This window comes from Mirounga angustirostris, unplaced genomic scaffold (genome assembly GCF_029215605.1).
Source record: "Mirounga angustirostris isolate CCGP_5_RB_7025 unplaced genomic scaffold, mMirAng1.0.hap1 SCAF_5, whole genome shotgun sequence".
NCBI classification, from domain to species: Eukaryota; Metazoa; Chordata; class Mammalia; order Carnivora; family Phocidae; genus Mirounga; species Mirounga angustirostris.
Window position 1 is genome coordinate 156,765,742 of NW_026991713.1, and position 23,540 is coordinate 156,789,281.

The window sequence follows — 23,540 nt, forward strand, 5'->3', positions numbered from 1 at the left end:
TCTACAAGGTCAGCATTACCCTGATACCAAATCAAGCACCCTGCATAAAACTACAGGTCAATATTTCTGATGAACATATATGTAAATCTTCTCAACAAAATGTTAGCAAAACAAATTCAACAATATATTAAAAGGATTCATCATGACCATGTTGGATTTATGCCACAGATGCAAGTGTGGTTCAATATTGGCAAATCAATCAATGTGGTACATCACGTTAACAAGAGGAAGGATAAAAACCATATGATCATCTCAGTAGATGCAGAAAAAAAAAAATTTGACAAAATACAACATCCATTCTTGATTAAAAACTCTCAAAGTATGTTTGGAGGGAACTCCAGAAGTATGTTTGGAGGGAACATATTTCAATATAATTAAGGCCATATATGATAAACCTACAGCTAAAATCATACTCAATGGTGAAAAGCTGAAATCTTTTCTTCTAAGATCAGGAACAAGACAAAGATGTTTACTCCCACCACTTTCATTCATCATAATAGTAGAAAGTCCTAGTCACAGCAAACAGACAAGAAAAAGAAATAAAAGGCATTTAAATTGGTAAGGAAGACAATACTGTCACTATTTGCAGATGACATGATATATGTAGAAAACTCTAAAGACACCACCAAAAAACTATTAGAACTAATAAATGAATTCCATTAAGTTGTAGAACACAAAATTAATATGCAGGGGTAGTTTGGGAAGATGGCAGAGTAGGAGAACCCTGAGCTTATCCCATTCCATGTTTACTAGATATCATCCATATCCAAATAAGTAAACTGGAGAGTGATCCAAAAACTAGCAGTAAAAACTCTACAACTAAATATAGACAAGAAACTGCATCTGAAAGATTAGGAAGGTCAGAAAGGCAGAGGGAGGCTGCCTTAAGGAGGGAGGGAGTTGTACACAGAAAGGGCAGAGAAATGAATCTTCGCATTGGAGCTCACATGGGGAAGACTGATCCCCATATTTTGGGTTTGAAAATCAGAGGAGCTCAATTCTGTGAATTTGTATAACCAGTAGAACTTAGAGCCTGGAGTTTTAAAAGTCAGCTGATTCGGCACTGGGCAAGCAGGGAAGGCTGGTGATAGCTGGGTCCTTGCCCTTGAAGAAACAGCAGCCTGCACAGACAGGCAACATAAAAACAGCAGTTTACACAATGCCAGGGGCAAATGGGAGACAAATCTGTTCATAGTGATATCAGAGCATGTTCGGGGACTTCTCCAAAACTGAGGGAGCTGGCAGGCATCATTTCCCCCTTTCTCACTCCCACCCCCCAATTCCCTGGTCCCAGCATAAACACAGGGCCATCAGCAGGCAGCAGGACTGCACATACACTTGCTACCTAACGTGCTAGTAGTGCACAATGCCCATGAGTTCTCCTGAGGACTCACCCACTTTAAGCCTGCTAGCCTCAGTCCTGGGCTCAGGACAAATTTTGTTAAAGCCACACATGCACCCTGTCCTGCCATTGTGTGCCCTACACGTCTGATGTGCTGCACCCAGCCATCCTTGTGCACAAGGCCCAGTCTCTGGCCCTCGGCCACTGCAGCACTTCAGGGGATCCATCATAAGACTAGAGGCCCAGAGCAAATTTGCTAACACTCCCAAGTTCCCCAGCAGGTACACCTCTTCAGAGCTGTCCTGTCTGGGGGTGCCTGGGTGGCTCAGTCAGTTAAGCATCTTCCTTCAGCTCAGGTCATGATCCCAGAGTCCTGGGATCAAGCCCCAAGTCAAACTCCCTGCTCAGCGAGGAGTCTGCTTCTCCCTCTCCTTCTGCCCTGCTGACTTTCTCTCTCTCTCAAATAAATAAATAAAATCTTAAAAAAAAAAAAAGAGCTGGCCTGCCTGGATCCCACTAACACCACAGAGAACAAGCATTCCCACAAAAGTTGGAGAGTCACTGCAGATGACTTCACTGAGAGGAAACTTGACTCAAACACAACAGCAGGGCATAAACAACACACATTTCTAAAGTGCCAATCTCTGGTGAACAGGGGATGCCGTACTGCAGGGCACTCCAGGACCGCTTCTTCATAAAGTCACTACTTTCAAGAGCTGAAGACATAGCTGACTTTCCTAATACACAGAAACAAACACAGGCAGACAAAATGAGGAGACAGAGAAACTTATCCCAAATGTAAAAACAGGACACGGCCACAGCCAGAGATCTAAGCAAAACAGATAAAAATAACATGCCTGATAGAGAATTTAAAGCAGTGATCATAAGGATACTCAGTGGAATAGAGAAAAGAATGGAAGACATGAGTGAGACCCTTAACACAGAAGTAAGGAACAACATAACAGAGATAAAGGGCTCAATAAACAAAATGAGAAACATGCTTGATGGAATGAATTGCAAAATGGGAGAAGTAGAAGGATGAATTAGTGACCTAGAAGGCAGAGTAGTAGTAGACTTAGGGAACTCCGACTCCATCAAATGTAATAACATTCATATCATAGGAGTCCCAGAAGAAGAGAGAGAAAAGGGGACATATAATTTATTTGAAGAAATAATAACTAAAAACATCCCTATCTGGGGAAGAAAACATATCCAGATCCAGGAGGCACATAGAACCCCCATCAAAATCAACAAAAGCAGATCCACACTAAGATATTAATTAAAATTGGCCAAATATAGTAATAAAGAAAAAAATTTAAAAGCAGCAAGACAAAAGGAAACTGTAACTTACAAGGGAAAACCCATAAGACTAGCAGGAGATTTTTCAGCAGAAACTTTGCAAACTAGAAGAGTGCTGACTGGGAAAAATCTGCAGCCAAGAATACTTCTACCCAGCAAGGCTATCATTCAGAATAGAAGGAGAGATAAAAAGATTCCCAGACACACAAAAAACTAAAGAAGTTCATGACCACTAAACCCACCCAGCAGGAAATATTAAAGGGGACTTTAAAGAGTGGAAAGGAAAGACCAAAAATGATAGTATAAAGGTAGGAAACACAAAAGCAGTAAAAATGAATATTTCTATTAAAAATCAGTCAAGGAACTCACAAAATAAAATAATATAGAATATAACAACATATACCTAAAACATGGGGAGGAGAGGAAAAAAGAATGGGTTCAAATTTGGACAGTCATCAACTTAATGTAAACTGCTATATGCAGAAGTGGTTATATACAAGCCTAATGGTAACCATATATCAAAAACCACTCATAAATGTGCAAAGAATAAAGAGAAAGAAATCCATATGTATATCACTGAAAAAATCAGCAAAACATGAAAGAGAGACAGCCTGAATGGGAGAATATATTTGCAAATGATATATCCAATAAGGGGTTAATATCCAGAATATGAAAAGAACTCCTACAACTCAACACCAAAAAAAGGAAACAATCTGATTAAAAAATGGGCAGAGGACCTAAATATATATTTTTCCAAAGACACATAGATGGCCAGTAGACATATGAAAAGATGCTCAAGGGACACCTGGGTGGCTCAGTCAGCTAAGCATCTGCCTTCAGCTCAGGTCATGATCACAGGGTCCTGGGATTGAGCCCCATGTTGGATTCCCTGCTCAGCAGGGAGTCTTCTTCTCCCACTGCTCCTCATCCCACTCTCATGCTCTCTCTCTAAAATAAATAAAATCTTTTTTAAAAAAAAGATGCTCAACATCAGTTATTATCAGGTAAATGCAAATCAAAACCACAATGAGATATCACTGCACACCAGTCAGAATGGTTAGTGTCAAAAGGACAAGAAATAACATGTGTTGGGGAGAATGTGGGGAAAGGGAACCCTCATGCATTATTGGTGGGAATGTAAATTGGTGCAGCCACTGTGGAAAATAGTATGGAATTTCCTCAAAAAATTAAAAACAAATACCATATGATCCAGTAATTTCACTACTGGGAATTTACCCAAAGAAAATGAAAACAGTAATTCTAAAAGATACATGTATCTCTACATTTATTGCGGCATTATTTACAACAACTAAGAAATAGAAGCAACCCTAGTGTCCATCAACACATGAATGGATAAGGAAGATGTGATATATGTATATATAGTGTATATATATGTAGTGTATATATGTATGTGGTATGTATATGTGGTGTATGTATGTATGTGGTGTATATATATGTGGGGGGGGTGTGTATTGTCATTTGCAACAACATGGATATAACTAGAGAGTATTGTGCTAAGTGAAATAGAGAAAAGCAAATACTTTATGATTTAACTCATATGTTGACTTGAAGAAACAAAAACAAAGAAACACTCTAAATACAGAGAACAAAATGGTGGTTGCCAGAGAGAAGGTAGGTGGGGGGGGGGATGGGCAAAATCAGTGATGGGGATTAACAGGTACTAACTTCCAGTTACAAAAAAAATTTTTTTTAAAGAGCAAAGTGCTGAAAGAAAAAACTGTCAGCTGAGAGTCTCATCTCTAGGTATCAGAAATTAACATGAAATAACACATTCCCAGATAAACAAACCTGACAGAATTCATTCCTAACAGACCTACCTTAAAAAAGTTCTTTGGGCTAAAAGCAGTAAGCTGAGATGGAAATCTGAACATATGCGTGTGCACACACACACACATGCACAAATACACATATAACACAGATGACATATCAAAGTTAATTATGTTCACCATGACCAAGTGGGATTTATTCCTGGGCTGCAAGGTTGGTTCAACATCCACAAATCAATGTGATACAATACATTAATAAAAGAAAGAACAAGAACCAAATGATCCTCTCAATAGATGCAGAAAAATTCATTTGACAAAGTACAGCATTCTTTCTTGATTAAAACTCTTCACAGTGTAGGGATAGAGGGTACATACCTCAATATCATAAAAGCCATCTATGAAAAACCCACAGCGAATATCATTCTCAATAGGGAAAAACTGAGAGCTTTCCCCCTAAGGTCAGGAACATGGCAGGGATGTCCACTATCACCACTGCTATTTAACATAGTACTAGAAGTCCTAGCCTCAGCAATCAGACAACAAAAAGAAATAAAAGGCATCCAAATCAGCAAAGAAGAAGTCAAACTCTCACTCTTTGCAGATGATATGATACTTTATGTGGAAAACCCAAAAGACTCCACCCCAAAACTGCTAGAACTCATACAGGAATTCAGTAAAGTGGCAGGATATAAAATCGGTCCACAGAAATCAGTGGCATTTCTATACACCAACAACAAGACAGAAGATAGAGAAATTAAGGAGTTGATCCCATTTACAATTGCACCCAAAACCATATGATACCTAGGAATAAATCTAACCAAAGAGGCAAAGAATCTGTACTCAGAAAACTCTTGAAAGAAATTGAGGAAGACATGAAGAAATGGAAAAACGTTCCATGCTCATGGATTGGAAGAACAAATATTGTTGAAGTGTCAATGCTACCTAGAGTAATCCACACATTTAAGGCAATCCCTATCAAAACACCATCAACTTTTTTCAAAGAAATGGAACAAATAATCCTAAAATTTGTATGGAACCAGAAAAGACCCCGAATAACCAGAGGAATGTTGAAAAAGAAAAGAAAACTGGTGGCATCACAATTCCAGACTTCAAGCTCTATTACAAAGCTGTAATCATCAAGACAGCATGTTACTGGCACAAAAACAGACACATAGATCAATGGAACAGAATAGAGAGCCCAGAAATGGACCCTCAACTCTATGGTCAACTTATCTTTGACAAAGCAGGAAAGAATGTCCAATGGAAAAAAGTCTCTTCAACAAATGGTGTTGGGAAAATTGGACAGCCACATGGAGAAGAATGAAACTGGACAATTTCCTTACACCACACACAAAAATAGACTCAAAATGGATAAAAGACCTAAATGTGAGACAGGAGTCCATCAAAATCCTAGAGGAGAACACAGGCAGCAACCTCTTTGACCTCTGCCGCAGCACCTTCTTCCTAGACACATCGCCAAAGGCAAGGGAAGCAAGGGCAAAAATGAACTATTGGGACTTCATCAAGATAAAAAGCTTTTGCAAAGCAAAGGAAACAGTCAACAAAACCAAAAGACAACCGACAGAATGGGAGAAGATATTTGCAAATGACACTACAGATAAAGGGCTGATATCCAAGATCTATAAAGAACTTATCAAACTCAACACCCAAAGAATAAATAATCCAATCGAGAAATGGGCAGAAGACATGAACAGACATTTCTGCAAAGAAGACATCCAAATGGCCAAAAGACACATGAAAACGTGCTCAACATCACTCGGCACCAGGGAAATCCAAATCAAAACCTCAATGAGATACCACCTCACACCAGTCAGAATGGCTAAAATTAACAAGTCAGAAAATGACAGATGTTGGTGAGGATGCAGAGAAAGGGGAACCCTCTTACACTGTTGGTGGGAATGCAAGCTGGTGAAGCCACTCTGGAAAACAGTATGGAGGTTCTTCAAAAAGTTGAAAATAGAGCTACCCTACCACCCAGCAATTGCACTACTGGGTATTTACCCCAAAGATACAAATGTAGTGATCCAAAGGGATACGTCAACCCAATGTTTATAGCAGCAATGTCCACAATAGCCAAACTATGGAAAGAGCCTAGATGTCCATCAACAGATGAATGGATATGAGAAGATGTGGTGTGTGTATATATATATATATATATATATATATATATATATATATATATATATATATATACACAATGGAATATTATGCAGCCATCAAAAAAATGAAATCTTGCCATTTGCAACAACATGGTGGAACTAGAGGGTATTATGCTGAGTGAAATAAGTCAATCAGAGAAAGATAAGTATCATATGATCTCACTGATACGAGGATTTGAGAAACAAAACAGAAGATTAATATAAAAAAAAAACCAAAAACAGAAGATTATAGGTGAAGGGAGGGAAAAATGAAACAAGATGAAACCAGAGAGAGACAAACCATAAGAGACTCTTAATCTCAGGAGACAATTTGAGGGTTGCTGGAGGGGAGGGGGCAGGAGGGATGTGGTGGCTGGGTGATGGACACTGGGGAGGGTATATACTATGGTGAGCTCTGTGAATTGTGTAAGACTGATGAATCACAGATCTGTACCCCTGAAACAAATAATACATTATATGTTGATAAAAAATTTTAAGTTAATTATGTAATTATAAAAGACAGTATCAATACATATTACTTTTTCTTTTAACTAATTTCAAAAGAAATTGTATAAAACTATATAATTGCAATGTTGGGCCTGTAATACAGAAAAGTAATAAATTTGACAATAATGGCATAAAGGAAGTGGATGGGAGCAAGGTTGTGATAGAGTAAGGAAATGATACTAGATGGGAACACAAATCCATAGGAACAAATGAAGAGGACCAAAAATGCTATATAAGAAATAAGTTTAACAAACTATAATTACATACTTGCTGTCTTTTATCCACGTCTGTAATAAGCATAAAATTATATGAGTATTAATTATAACAGTGTATTTTTGGAATGGAAACACATGTAGATGAAACGTGTATAACAATAGTAGCACAAAAATAGAGAAGAGAGAACAAAACTATATCAGCTTTCTAGAATTAAGTTAATATAAATCTGAAGTTGATTCTAGTAATTAAATTGTGTATAGTAAGCCTCAGAGCAACTACTAAGAAAATAAGTCAAAAATATATATAGTGAAAAAATCATTAAAGGAATTTAAATGTTACACTAGAAAATAGTCTATGCAAAAGAAAGCAATAAATAGAGTAACAAAAATTACATGAGGCATCAAAAATAAAAAAGCAAAATGGCAAACATAAACCCAGCTATATTGATAATAATATTGTTAGTGGATTAAACAATCCATATAAAAGGCAGATTGTCAGATGTATTAAAATAAGATCCAGCTCTATGCTGTGTACAGGAGACACATTTTAGACTCAAAGATACAAATAGTTTGAAAGTAAAAAGACGAAAAGAATACACAAAATGCAACCAAAGTAAAGCTGCACTAGCTATGCAAATATCAGACAAAATAGACTTTAAAACAGTGTTGCTAGAAATAGAGAAAGATATTTTATAATGATAAAGGAGTCAATTTACCATGAAGTTGTAACAATTATAAATATATATGCACCTAACAACAAAGTTCCCGCATATGTGAAGCAAAAACTGTCAGAATTTAAGGCAGAAATAGACAATGGAAAAATAATAATTGTAGATTTTGGTATCCCACTTTCAATGAAAGATATAGCAAGTAGGCAGAATATCAACAGGTAAATAGATGACTTGAAAAATATTACACACAATAGATCTCATAAGTATCTATACACATTTGATCTAATAGCAAAATCTATGTTCTTCTCAACCACATGTAGAATATTCTCTATGATAGAGTATACATTAGGCCACAAAAAAAGCCTGAATGAATTTAAAAGATTGAAATTACACAGTGTAGTTTCTGATTACAATGGAGTGAAATTATAAATTTACAACAGGAAGAAATGAGAAATTCACATATTTGTGGAAATTAAACAACATACTTCTAAATACTAATGGTGAAAGAAGAAATCACAAAGAAAATTAGGAAATATTTGACATGAATAAAAATGACATAACACACAAAACTAATGAGATGCGGCTAAAGCAGTGCTTAGAGGGAAATTTATAGCTGTAAATTCCTACGTTAAAAAGTTCTCAGATAAACAATCTGTCCACCTAAGACACTTAAAAATGAACAGCCAGCTAAATCCAAAGAAATAAGGAAATAAGGGAATTAATGAAACCAAATGTTAGTTCTTTGAAAAGATCAATGAAAGTGACAAACCTTTAGCTATACTGACCAAGAAAAAAAAAAAAAACAGAGAAGATTCAGATCACTAAAATCAGAAAGGAAAGATCCACTACAGAAATAAGAAGTCAAAAGGGATGATCAGCTAAACAGCCTCATTTCAATGCATTTAAATTAGATTACATTGTTAAAAATGAAAACCTCTGGAATAAACATGATGATGGAGGGGACTGCAGCACAACAGGAATAATTTGAGAGATCATGTTGGATATTTGTGAACACATTTATCCTCTTGGTCATGTTTTCTTTTTTTGTAATATTGAAGTATAGCTGACATACAATGTTATATTAGTTTCAGGTGTACAACATAGGGATTTTGCAATTCTATACAATACTCAATGCTTACCGCAGTAAGTGTAAAGTAGGATTAATGAGTTACTGGATTTAAATGATACTTTCTTCTTTAAATTTAACCAATAATTATGAGAGCTATGGATAAAAATTATATAAATATTGTGAAACTATTTTAGGTTACTGTGTGTTACCTCCCCTGACTAGAATTTAAATTCTTCAAGGATAACAGATTTATTATCTGGGTTTTCAAGTTTTAATTAAAAGCGTTTACCACAGTCTAGGTCAGTGTACAATTCATAACATAATTCATATATATAATGGAATATTACTCAGCCATCAGAAAGGATAAATACCCAACTTTTACATCAACATGGATGGGACTGGAAGAGATTATGCTAAGTGAAATAAGTCAAGCAGAGAAAGTCAATTATCATATGGTTTCACTTATTTGTGGAACATAAGGAATAGCATGGAGGACATTAGGAGAAGGAAGGGAAAAATGAAGGGGGGGAAATCGGAGGGTGAGATGAACCATGAAAGACTATGGACTCTGAGAAACAAACTGAGGGTTTGGGGGGGGGGATGGGTTAGCCCAGTGATGGGTATTAAGGAGGTCACGTATTGCATGGAACAATGAACCATGGAGCACTACATCAAAAACTAATGATGTACTGTATGGTGACTAACATAACATAATAAAATAAAATAAAATTTTTTGAAAAAATAACGTAATTCATAAATGTTGTCAAGTGGCTGATGGCAATGCTGTTAAGTTCTAATATAACAAACTCTTTAGTGTTTTTATATACCTGAGTGATTTGTACTCATTCATACTCATTGAATATTAGAACATGCAGTTAATCAAATAAAAAATAAATTATTTTTAATCTCATCACCTCAAATATAACAATTGGTATTTTTTGGAATTTTCTTCTGAGAGATATTGCATATATGAATAATCCATATATAGATTTCAAATTTAAGGTTTTAATGAAAAGTTTGTTGTCATGTTCCCTCATGAAAGCTAATGTATTGTTACGTCTTCTGCTTGATCCCTAGGTCTCTATCCTGCTACCAGTGGTGAGGCCTATATTAATGGATATGACATCTCACAGCAGATGGTCCAGATCAGGAAAAGCTTGGGCTTGTGTCCCCAACAAAATTTGTTGTTTAATTACTTGACCGTGTCAGAACACCTTTATTTCTATTGTGTGGTAAGGCAAAAAAGATACGTTCCTTTTTCCCACTCTATTGATGTATTTCAGGTAGATTACCAACTATCAATATCCTTATTCCTAGAAAGTTTAAAAACTGATTTTTGATGAATTCTTCTTTAAACATAAAGACAGGCTAAGGGAAGAAGACACTATAGAAATCATATAAGAAAAGGCTTGTATAAAGTGTTTCTTAGGAAAAAGCTGGAAGCACCATGTAAACTCTGGCTTCTCTTTCTAGGTAAAAGGAATACCTCAAAAGACACGTCTTATGGAAATTGATCATATGCTGGCTGCTTTTAACCTGCTAGATAAGCGTAATGAATTTTCTTGTTCACTGAGTGGAGGAATGAAGCGCAGACTCTCCATGATCATAGCACTTATAGGGGGCTCCAAGGTAAAAAAAAAAAAAGGGCAGGGAGCACTAAAAATGGATCTCCACCAAAGCTGGTCTAAAAAGATCAGCCAACAGAAACCTGAGAGCTGATAAGGATCTAACACTGTAAAAAGAACCTTACAAATTAATCCCATATGGAATTCACATTATCAATTTAATTGTAATAAATTTGTCACAGGTTTGGAATTATTCTAGCATTCCTAATTCAGTTTTAGTCTAAACTTCTTAGCTTAACTGAACAAGTGACTGAAAAAGCAAAACCAGAGTAAGCCCCATAAATGATACTTAGTGACCTTAGTGACACGAGTACACAACGCTTAATGGTTATAAAATTGTTCTTCTGGTCTTTAGGTGGTGATACTTGATGAACCAACATCTGGCATGGACCCAGCCTCAAGGAGAGCCACCTGGGATTTCCTTCAGCAGTATAAACAGGATCGTACCATCTTATTGACCACCCACTACATGGATGAAGCTGACTTCCTGGGTGACCGCATAGCCATCATGGTCAAGGGATCCCTGCAGTGCTGTGGCTCTTCAGTTTTCCTGAAAAAAATATATGGTCTCTCCCTTTGATTATTTTTTGGATATTGATATCTTAGTATTCTTCAGACATAATCTTCATGGATATTGATGTCTTAGTAATATTATTCTAATTTCCATAATGTTTTGTCTATCTCTCCAAAACTTCTATGATTTCCTCTGTCCTTTTATTTGGGGCTCAACTATGAGCCCTTTGAAGTAATGGTCATAGTTTATTTATTTATTTTTAATATGGAAGTGTAATTGACATACAGTGTCCTATTATTTTCAGGTGTACATCCTAGTGATTCAGTATTTTATACATTACAAAATGATCCCCATGATAAGTCTAGGTACCATCTGTAACCATACAAAGTTATTACAATATTATTGACTGTATTCACCATGCTGTATATTATATCCTCATATATTGCTTATTTATTTTGTAACCAGAAGTTTATTCCTCTTAATCCCCTTCACCTATTTGCTTGACCTCCAACCCCTTCTGTTTCTGGTAACTGACAGTTTGTTCCTTGTATCTTTGAGTCTGTTTTGTCTACTTTTTTTGTTTTTTAGATTCTACATGTAAGTGAAATTATTTGGTATTTGTCTTTGTCTGATTTATTTCACTTAGCATGACACCTTCTAGGTCCATCCATGTTGTTACAAATGGCAAGAGTTCATTTTTCATGGCTAAGTAATATTCCATTGTATGTATTTACCACATCTTCATTTGTTCATCAGTTGGCGGACACTTAGGTTGTTTCCATAACTTGGCTCTGGTGAATAATGCTGCAGTAGACGTAGGGGTGCATATATCTTTTTGAATTGGCATGGTTGTGTTCTTTGAGTAAATACCCAGTAGCAGAATTACTGGATCATATAGTAGTTCTATTTTTAATTTTTTGAGGAACCTCCACACTGCTTTCCACAGTGGTAGCATCAGTTTCCATTTCTACCAAAAGTGCAAGAGGGTTCTTTTTTCTCCATATCCTCACCATCACCTGTTGTTTCTTATATTACTGGTTTTAGCCATTCCTTTTTTTATTATTGTTATGTTCAGTTAGCCACTGTATACTACATCATTAGTTTTTGATGTAGTGTTCAATGATTCATTAGTTACATATAACCCAGTGCGCATCACAAAACGTGCTCTCCTTAATACCCATCACCCTGTTACTCCCCCCACCACCACCACCTCCTCTCCTTTGAAACCCTCAGTTTTTTTCCCAAGGTCCATGGTCTCTCATGGTTCATCTCCCTCTCTGATTTCCCTCCCTTCCCCTATGGTCCTCTCTGCTATTGCTTATGTTCCATATATGAGTAAAACCATATAATTGTCTTTTTCTGCTTGACTTCTTTCACTTAGCATAATCCCCTCCAGTTCCATCCATGTTGATGCAGATGGTGGATATTCATCCTTTCTGATGGCTGAATAATATTCCATTGTATATATGTACCACAAAGGAACTAGTCAACAAAATTAAGAGGCAACCTACGAAATGGGAGAAGATATTTGTAAATGACATTACAGATAAAGGGCTGGTATCCAAGATCTATAAAGGACTTCTCAAACTCAACACAAAAAAACAAATAGTCAATATATGGGCAAAAGACACAAACAGACACTTCTCCAGAGAAGACATACAAATGGCTAACAGACATGTGAAAAAATGTTCAATATCACTAGCCATCAGGGAAATACAAATGAAAACCACAATGAGATACCACCTTACACCAGTTAGAATGACAAAAATTAACAAGACAGGAAACAACAAATGTTGGCAAGGATGTGGAGAAAGGGAAACCCTCTTACACTGTTGGTGGGAATGCAAGCTGATACCGTCACTCTGGAAAACAGTATGTAGATTCCTCAAGAAGTTAAAAATAGAGCTACCCCATGACCCAGCAATTACACTACCAGGTATTTACCCCAAAGATACAGATGTAGTGAAAAGAAGGGGCACATGCACCCCAGTGTTCATAGCAGCAATATCCACAATAGCCAAACTGTGGAAGGAGCCGAGGTGCCCTTCACCAGATGAATGGATAAAGAAGATGTGGTTTTAGCCATTCTGACAGGTGTGAGGTGATAGCTCCTTGTGGTTTTGATTTATATTTCTCTGATGATTAGTAATGTTGAGCATCTTTTCATGTGTCAGTTAGCCATCTATATGTCTTTGGAGAAATGTCTTTTCAAGTCTTCTGCCCATTTTTAAATTGATTATTTGGTTTTGGGTGTTGAGTTGTATAATTTATTTGTATATTGTGGATATTAACCCTTTATTGGATATCATTTGCAAATATCTTCTCCCACTCATGGTTCTTTTTGTTTTGTTGACATTTCCTTCACTGTGCAAAAGCTAGTATTGATGTAGTCTCAATAGTTTAATTTTGCTTTTGTTTCCCTTGCCAGAGGAGACCTATCTAGAAAAATGTTTCTATACTCAATGTCAAAGAGATAACTTCCTGTGTTTTCTCCTAGGAATTTTTGGTTTGCAAGCATTTTCTTTTATTCTGTAGGTTGCCTTTCCATTTTGCTGATTATTTCTTTTGCCATTCAGAATATTTTTATTTTTTTAATTTCTTTTTTTAGTTTTATTTTAATTATGTTATGTTAGTCACCATACAATACATCATTAGTTTTTGATGTAGTGATCCAAAATGATTTATTGATTTATTTTAGAGAGTGAGAGAGAGATAGGGAATAGAGGGAGGTGCAGAGGGAGAGAATCTTCAAGCAGACTCTCCACTGAGCACAGAGCCTGACTCAGGGCTCAGTCCCACGACCATGAGATCCCAATCTGAGCCGAAACCAAGAGTTGGATGCTTAACTAACTAAGCCACCCAGGCGCCCCCAGAATCTTTTTAGTTTGTTGTGGTCACACTTCTCTATTTTTACTTTCTTTGCTGTGCTTTTGGTTTCATATCCAAAAAACATCATTGCCAAGACCAATGTCAAGAAGCTTTTACCCAGTGTTTTCTTATAGGAATGGATCTTACTTTTTTTTTAATCTATTCAGTTCTGTCTTTTGATTGAAGAGTTTAATTTGTTTATATTTAATATTGATTTTGATAGGGAAGTACTACTTTGTTACTCGTGTTCTGTTTGTCTTATACTTCTTGTGTCTCTCTTTTCCTGTCTTGCTGTCTTCATTTCCTTTTTACTGATTTTTTGTATTGATATACTTTGATTTCTTTTTTGTGTGTAATTTCTAGACATATTTTCTTTGTGGTTATCATGGGACTCACATAAAATACTGGCATGTATTACACCTTTGTTTAGATTCTCTCCATCACTGTCTTCAAATGTTTTAGTAATAGAATCAGGATTTTAGTCTTAGCGGAGGTTGGGATCTGTACATGAATGAGACCATGGAGATCTCTTTAAGCTATAGTCCAGTTCCCAGCTTTTTGTATCTGACAGATGCTCTTCAATTTCCATTTCTGCACTATTTTCTTCACCTTAAAGGTTTTCTGTCTACTCTGCTGCCCTCTCTCTAACCTTCAAAGGGCCATTGCAGTGAAGGACTGATGTACCCCAGAAGTGTTTCTCTCATCTCTTTTGTCCTGCCCTGAGCTATCAGATACCACTGCAATGTTTTCCACAAAGTTCTATAGTGCCCTGGAGGCATTTTTTTTCTCCTCCCTACCCTTTCCTCCAGCTTTGCAAGACTAGTATAGTGCAGCTGGTGGAGGTGGAGAGCACTTTGGAAAGATTTCTCAGATCTCTGGAGGAAGGGACTTTTATCTGATTAATTTACTGCCTTACATATAATAAGCACCAAATATATATCTGTTTAATGAATATTAACCTTGTCTTCTCATATTTCAGTGTCAATAGAACAAGAGGCCATATAAGAGAGCTTTTGTTTCCACCTCTGTTCTATCAGTCCCTAAGAAAATGAATGAAATTACAAAAGAAGTATTTAGTAGACTTCTTAGACTTATAATCATATGATTAACATGCCTTATCTTCTAGCTAACCCAAACTATGGAAAGCCAACTATGGTCTCCCAAGAATATTGGAAATACAAACTTGTTTTATTTGTTCTTCTAAATGGATTTTCTCAGGTGTGGGATACCACATTGTCATGGTGAAGGAAGCTCACTGTAATGTTGAAGAAATCTGCAAATTGCTTCAGTATCATATACCAACAGCCACTTTGGAGAAGAATGTTAATAATGAAGTATCTTTTATTCTACCCAAAGAGTATACGCACAGGTATGAGTCCAGAGAATGTAAAATGATTGGTGTTTAGATAACCCGATGTAATTATTGCTTTTCCTGGTTTCTTCAGAAAGTACTCTTGAAATTTTAAAACGGTATTGTAACTTGCTGTAAAATGATGCTGAGACTTGTTGGAATGAAGCTTAAGTTTAGAATGTTGCATGGTGAGTGGAGTGAATGGAAGTGATATGCAGAGATATAAAAGAGTTACCAGAATAGTGCTACATATCAGGAAATATTTATACGCTTAAAATTCATGAATAAGAGGCTGTAAATATAAAGGGAAACCAGTGGGTGGACAATAGAGGAAAGAAACAAATACCATTTTGTGAAACTCCTACAAATTAAAAGGAGGAAATGTGTTATTCCTGGTACAAAGTTTAAGCAAGATAACATGGTAAAGAGAGTAATTCAAGTATAGACACGCAACAAATATTTCATTTACCTCAAAGCAGGTATCCTGATGGGTCTCTGAGGTTTGTTGCCAACAATTACCTTTTATAAAGACGGGGGGCAGTGGGTTGGGGGGAGAAAGACAGGGGAAATTAAAACAAACTAATACTGTAAATCTAAATCTGATAATCAAGAAAATGTTGGTTAAAGGGAAAAAAAAGTCAGATATTTTATGGGAAACTTACCACATCATGGGGAACTTCATGGCAGGAAAGAAGAAAGGATATTGGTAGATTTAGACACAGGCCAACATTATATAGAATATATATAAGATATATAGAAAAGCAAATTTCTGTAACATAACCTCAAGATTGTTTGGAGTTTCAAAAATGAAATTCTGACCACAGATCCCAAAGATGAAAAAAAATAGAATGACAGCTAAAATTCAATGAACAAGGATAAATAATAGAGCTGATACAAAATATCATCAGGAATTTTATCACCTCAATCTGTTGTTCAAAGGAAGTTTAAAAAGTAGTTCATTTAATATTAATTAAGGGTGTCTTGAGCAGGTTTCGCTCCTAAGCAGCAAAGTTGGAAAGATGTATGAGGGTTACAAGAATCTATTTTGTAGAGCAGGAGAGCTAATATTTGAGATAAAGGTCCAGCAGATTAGCCAGGAAGAAAAAGAAGGGAAATTAAATGTGTACATGATAGATCCAAATAACTGTTATGCAAGGCCTCTCTGGAAGTGTCCTGATAACCTTCCTCTAGTCTGGCCTTGACTTGTCTTAAAGGCATAAGATTTTGAGCTTGGCATCTGGAAATGAGAAAAAGAAAGACGAAAATATTGTCACCAAGAATGTCAAGGAAAAGAAGCTTCAGTGCTGCCATCAAGGAAAGAAAAATTTTCAAATCCTGTTTTGATTCCATCTTTCAACCAAAGAGAATGATCTTTTAGTTTAAAATACAAGAACAAGGGAGAAGGAAAGATGGCGGAGTAGTAGGGGACCCTATTTCAATTGGTCCCCGGAATTGAGCTGGATATCTACCAGACCACTCTGAGCACCCACGAAACCAGCCTGAGATGTAAGAAGATCTGGATCTCTACAAACAGAATATCGCAGGTGGTTAGTTTCGAGGTACAAAGCGGGGAGCCCTGATTCTGTGGGCAGATATCAGAGGATAAACAGCAGCGGGAAGGTGCCTGGACATGGGGATCCTACACCGCCGGTGAGCGACAGCCTCACACGCTGGGGACGGGGCACAGACTTGCAGACTGGTAGCAGCGGGGAAAGGACTTTAGGGCAGCCCCCGGGGCGGAACCAGGATCGGTGGGGTCGCCCATGTGAACTGGGAGCGGCTGGCAGTTTTAGAAGCACAAAGGGCAGAGACATGCCCCAACCTGGAGGCAGGACTGGGAGCGCTGCAGAGGGGCGCACAACCCGAGACACTGCAGTTTATAGCAGCACAGACAGAAACGGAGACGGTGTGTCCTGGAGAGCTCACTGAAGAACAAACTGCGGTCTCTCTGCTCTGAGGCAGAGGGTTGGAAATGGTCTCTTCTGCTCTGACTTGCGGAAGAGACGCAGAAAGCCGCCAGGGAAAGCCGCCAGAGAACAAAAGCCCCCCAAACTGATTCACGCTGAGCCCATCCCCACCACAGGGGGGCAGGGCAACTCCACCCAAACAACGGTTGCCTGAGTAACAGCGCAGCAGACCCCTCCCCCAGAAGACAAGCTGGGAAAACAAGAGGCCAGCAACCCTAAGGTCCCTAGAAAACAGGTGGATCTTGCTTGGGTTCTGGTCAATAATTTGGACTCTATACATTCCCTCAAACACCCATCAACAGAATGACTAGAGGAGGAACCTCCAAAATAGAAAAGACTCAGAGATCATGACTTATGCTGCAGATTTACAAATGGATGCAGATATCACCACGATGTCAGAGATGGAATTCAGGCTAGCAATTGTGAAGACAATGGCCAGAATGGAGAAATCAATTAATGGCAACATAGAGTCTCTAAGGGCAGAAATGAAAGCTGAATTGGCAGAATTTAAAAATGCTATCAATGAGATCCAATCCAATCTAGATAATCTAACAGCTAGGGTAAGTGAGGAGGAAGAACGAATAAGCGACCTGGAAGACAATATAATAGATAAAAAGGGAAAAGAGGAGACCAGGGAAAAACAACTCAGAATCCATGAAAATAGAATCAGAGAAATAAGTGACACCATGAAGCATTCCAATGTCAGAATAATTGGAATCCCGGAGGGAGTGAAGAGAGAAAGAGAGGGCTAGAAGATGTATTTGAACAAATCGTAGCTGAGAACTTCCCTAATCTGGGGAATGAAACAAACATTCGAGTCCTAGAGGCAGAGAGGACCCCTCCCAAGATCAAGGAAAACAGGCCAACACCCCAGCATGTAATAGTAAAACTCGCAAATCTTAGAACCAAGGAAACAATCTTAAGAGCAGTTAGGGGGAAGAGATTCCTTACATACAGAGGGGGGAACATCAGAATAACATCAGGCCTATCCACAGAGACCCAGCAAGCCAGAAAGGCCTGGCAAGACATATTCAGGATACTAAATGAGAAGAACATGCAGCCAAGAATACTTTATCTGGCAAGGCTGTCATTTAGAATGGATGGAGAGATGCAGAGCTTCCACGACCAGCAGAAACTGAAAGAATGTGTGACCACTAAGCCGGCCCTGCAAGAAATATTAAGGGGGGGTTCTATAAAAGGAGAAAGACCCCAAGAGTCATATACAACAGAAATTTACAGGGACAATCTATAAAAGCAACATCTTCACAGGCAACATGATGACAATTAATTCATATCTTTCAACAATCACTCTCAACGTGAATGGCCTAAATGCTTCCATAAAATGGCACAGGGTTGCAGATTGGATAAAAAGACAGGACCCATCCATATGCTGTCTACAAGAGACTCATTTTGAACCTAAAGATACATCCAGACTGAAAGTGAAGGGATGGAGATCCATCTTCCATGCCAGTGAACCTCAAAAGAAAGCTGGGGTAGCAATTCTTGTATCAGACAAATTAGATTTTAAACTAAAGTCTGTAATTAGAGACACAGAAGGACACTATATCATTCTTAAAGGGTCTATCCAACAAGAAGATCTAACAATTGTAAATACCTATGCCCCCAACATGGGAGAAGCCATCTACATAAGCCAACTGTTAACCAAAATAAAGAGTCATATTGATAACAATACGTTAATTGTAGGAGACCTCAATACTCCACTCTCAGCAATGGACAGGTCATCTAAGCAGAAAATCAACAAAGAAACAAGAGCTTTGAATGATACACTGCACCATATGGACCTCATAGATATTTACAGAACATTCCAACAAAGAAACAAGAGCTTTGAATGATACACTGCACCATATGGACCTCATAGGTATTTACAGAACATTCCACCCTAAAACAACAGAATACTCATTCTTCTCGAGCGCACATGGAACTTTCTCCAGAATAGACCACATACTGGGTCACAAATCAGGTCTCAACTGATACCAAAAGATTGAGATTATTCCCTGCCTATCTCAGACCACAATGCTTTAAAACTGGAACTCAATCACAAGAAAAAATTTGGCAGAAATTCAAACACTTGGAAACTAAAGACCACTCTGCTCAAGAATGTTTTGGTCAACCAGGAAATCAAACAAGAACTTAAACAATCCACGTAAACCAATGAGAACGAAAACACATTGGTCCAAAACCTATGGAATACTGCAAAGGCGGTCCTAAGGGGGAAATACATAGCCATCCAAGCCTCACTCAAAAAAAACAGAAAAATCTCGAATTCACCAACTAACTCTACATCTTAAAGAACTAGTGAAAAAGCAACAAACTATGCCTAAGCCATGCATTAGGAGAGAAATAATTAAAATTAGAGCAGAAATCAATGATTTAGAAACCAGAAACACAGTAGATCAGATCAACAAAACTAGAAGTTGGTTCTTTGAAAGAATTAATAAGATCGATAAACCACTGGTCAGACTTATCCAAAAGAAAAGAGAAAGGACCCAAATTAATAAAATTATGAATGAAAGGGGAGAGATCACGACTAACACCAAGGAAATAGAAACAATTATTAGAAATTATTATCAACAACTATAAGCCAATAAACTGAGCAATCTGGATGAAATGGAGGCCTTCCTGGAAACCTATAAGCTGCCAAGACTGAAACAGGAAGAAATTGACAACCTGAATAGGCCAATAACCAGTAACGAGATTGAAGCAGTGATCAAAAACCTCCCAAAAAACAAGAGTCCAGGACCTGATGGATTCCCTGGGGAATTCTACCAAACATTCAAAGAAGAAATAATACCTATTCTACTGAAGCTGTTTAAAAAAATAGAAACAGAAGGAAAACTTCCAAACTCATTCTATGAGGCCAGCATTACCTTAATCCCCAAGCCAGGCAAAGACCCCATCCAAAAGGAGAATTTCAGACCGATATCCCTGATGAATATGGATTCCAAAATCCTCAACAAAATCCTCGCTAATAGGATCCAACAATACATTAAAGGGATCATCCACCGGGACCAAGTGGGATTTATCCCCGGGATGCAAGGGTGGTTCAACATTCGCAAATCTATCAATGTGACAGAAAACATTAATAAGCGGAGGGAGAAGAACCACATGGTCCTCTCAATTGATGCAGAAAAAGCATTTGACAAAATACAACATCCTTTCCTGATTAAAACTCTTCAGAGTATAGGGATAGAGGGAACATTCCTCAAGTTCATAAAATCCATCTGTGAAAAACCCACAGCGAATGTCATCCTCAATGGGGAAAAGCTGAGAGCCTTTCCCTTAAGATCAGGAACATGTCAAGGATGCCCACTCTCGCCACTATTGTTCAACATAGTACTAGAAGTCCTAGCAACAACAATCAGACAACAAAAAGAAATAAAAGGTATTCAAGTTGGCAAAGAAGAAGTCAAACTCTTTTTGCAGACGACATGATACTTTATATGGAAAACCCAAAAAACTCCACCCCCAAATTACTAGAACTCATACAGCAATTCAGTAATGTGGCAGGATACAAAATCAATGCACAGAAATCAGTTGCTTTCTTATACACTAACAACGCAACTGTAGAAAGAGAAATTAGAGAAACGATCCATTTACAATAGCACCAAAAACCATAAGATACCTTGGAATAAACCTAACCAAAGAGGTAAAGGATCTATACGCTAGGAACTACAGAACACTCATGAAAGAAATTGAAGAAGACACAAAAAGATGGAAAAATATTCCATGCTCATGGATCAGAAGAATAAACATTGTTAAAATGTCTATGCTACCCAGAGCAATCTATACCTTCAATGTCATCCCAATCAAAATTCCAATGACATTTTTCAAAGTGCTGGAACAAACAATCCTAAAATTTGTATGGAATCAGAAAAGACCCCGAATCGCCAAGGAAATGTTGAAAAAGAAAAACAAAGCTGGGGGCATCACGTTGCCTGATTTCAAGCTATATGACAAAGCTATGATCACCAAGACAGGATGGTACTGGCACAAAAACAGACATATAGACCAATGGAACAGAATAGGAACCCAGATATGGACCCTCCACTCTATGGTCAAATAATCTTTGACAAAGCAGGGAAAAACATGCAATGGAAAAAAGATGGTCTCTTCAATAAATGGTGCTGGGAAAATTGGACAGCCACATGCAGAAGAATGAAACTCGACCATTCTCTAACACCATTCACAAAGTCAAACAGAGAAAGACATGTATCATATGATCTCACTGATATGAGGAATTCTTAATTGTAGGAAACAAACTGAGGGTTGCTGGAGTGGGGGGTGGAGTGGGAGGGATGGGGTGACTGGGTGATAGACACTGGGGAGGGTATGTGCTCTGGTAAGCGCTGTGAATTGTGCAAGACTGTTGAATCTCAGATCTGTATCTCTGAAACAAATAATGCAATATATGTTAAGAAAAAAAGAAGAAGAAGAAGGTAGCGGGAGGGGAAGAATGAAGCGGGGGAAATCGGAGGGGTAGACGAACCATGAGAGTCGATGGACTCTGAAAAACAAACAGGGTTCTAGAGGGGAGGGGGGTGGGAGGATGGGTTAGCCTGGTGGTGGGTATTGAGGAGGGCACATTCTGCATGGAGCACTGGGTGTTATGCACAAACAATGAATCATGGAACACTTCATCTAAAACTAATGATGTAATGTATGGGGATTAACATAAGAATAAAAAAAAAGAATAAAAAAAAAGAACTCTTTATAACATAACTGCAATGCTATCATCCTAAAAAAAATAAAAATAATCACTTAATACAAAAAAAAAAAAAGATAAACTCAAAATGGATGAAAGACCTCAATGTGAGGCAGGAATCCATCAAAATCCTAGAGAACACAGGCAGTAACCTCTTTGACATCGCCCACAGCAACTTCTTTCAAGATACAAATCCAAAAGCTAGTGAAACTAAAGCAAAAATGAACTTTTGGGACTTCATCAAGATAAAAGGCTTCTGCACAGCAAAGGAAATAGTCAACAAAACAAAGAGGCAACCCACAGAATGGGAGAAGATATTTGCAAATGACACTACAGATAAAGGGCTGGTATCCAAGATCTAGAAAGAACTTCTCAAACTCAACACCCAAAAAACATAATCAAGTCAAAAAGTGAGCAGAAGATATGAAAAGACACTTCTCAGAAGAAGACATACAAATGGCTAATAGACACATGAAAAAATGTTCATCATCATTAGCCATCAGGGAAATCAAAACCACATTGAGATACCAACTTACACCAGTTAGAATGGCAAAAATGGACAGGGAAAGAAACAACAAATGTTGGAGAGGTTGTGGAGAATGGCAACCCTCTTACACTGTTGGTGGGAATGCAAGTTGGTACAGCCACTTTGGAAAACAGTATGGAGGTTCCTCAAAATTTTAAAAATAGAGCTACCCTATGACCCAGCAATTGCACTCCTGGGTATTTACCCCAAAGACACAGATGTAGTGAAAAGAAGGGCCATATGCACCCCAATGTTCAGAGCAGCAATGTCTGCAATAACCAAACTGTGCAAAGAGCCGAGATGCCCTTCAACAGATGAATGGATAAAGAAGATGTGGTCCATATATACAATGGAATATTACTCAGCCATCAGAAAGGATGAATACCCAACTTTTACATCAACATGAATGGGACTGGAAGAGATTATGCTAAGTGAAATAAGTCAAGCAGAGAAAGTCAATTATTATATGGTTTCACTTATTTGTGGAACATAAGGAATAGCATGGAGGACATTAGGAGAAGGAAGGGAAAAATGAGGGGGTGAGGAATTGGAGGGAGAGACGAACCGTGAGAGAATATGGACTGTGAGAGACAAACAGGGTTTTAGAGGGGAGGGCGGAGGGGGGATTGGTTAGCCTGGTGATGGGTATTAAGGAGGGCACATACTGCATGGAGCACTGGGTGTTATACAAAAACAATGGATCGTGGATCACCACATCAAAAACTAATGGTGTATTGTATGGTGACTAACATAACATAATAAAATTTGAAAAAATAAAATAAAATACAAGAACAAGCAAAAAGGTAGAAATTTTCAGTGTATTTCTCAGAGCTATAAATAAGTTCAAGTCTCCAAGCTGTAATGAAGTGCCTATGAGACACTCACATCACTATGAAGTGATTGCAGAGGAATAAATG

General features: G+C 37.7%; 1 protein-coding gene across 1 annotated transcript in view; it reads left to right on the forward strand.

Moving 5' to 3' along the window:
- LOC123840994 (phospholipid-transporting ATPase ABCA3-like) overlaps positions 1-23,540 on the forward strand; it is a 157,206-nt gene that overhangs the window by 44,259 nt on the left and 89,407 nt on the right. The window contains exons 14-17 of the mRNA XM_064590317.1: positions 10,127-10,281; positions 10,523-10,678; positions 11,030-11,240; positions 15,275-15,425. Of these exons, the coding sequence (XP_064446387.1) occupies positions 10,127-10,281; positions 10,523-10,678; positions 11,030-11,240; positions 15,275-15,425 (673 nt within the window). The remainder of the gene's footprint in view (positions 1-10,126; positions 10,282-10,522; positions 10,679-11,029; positions 11,241-15,274; positions 15,426-23,540) is intronic.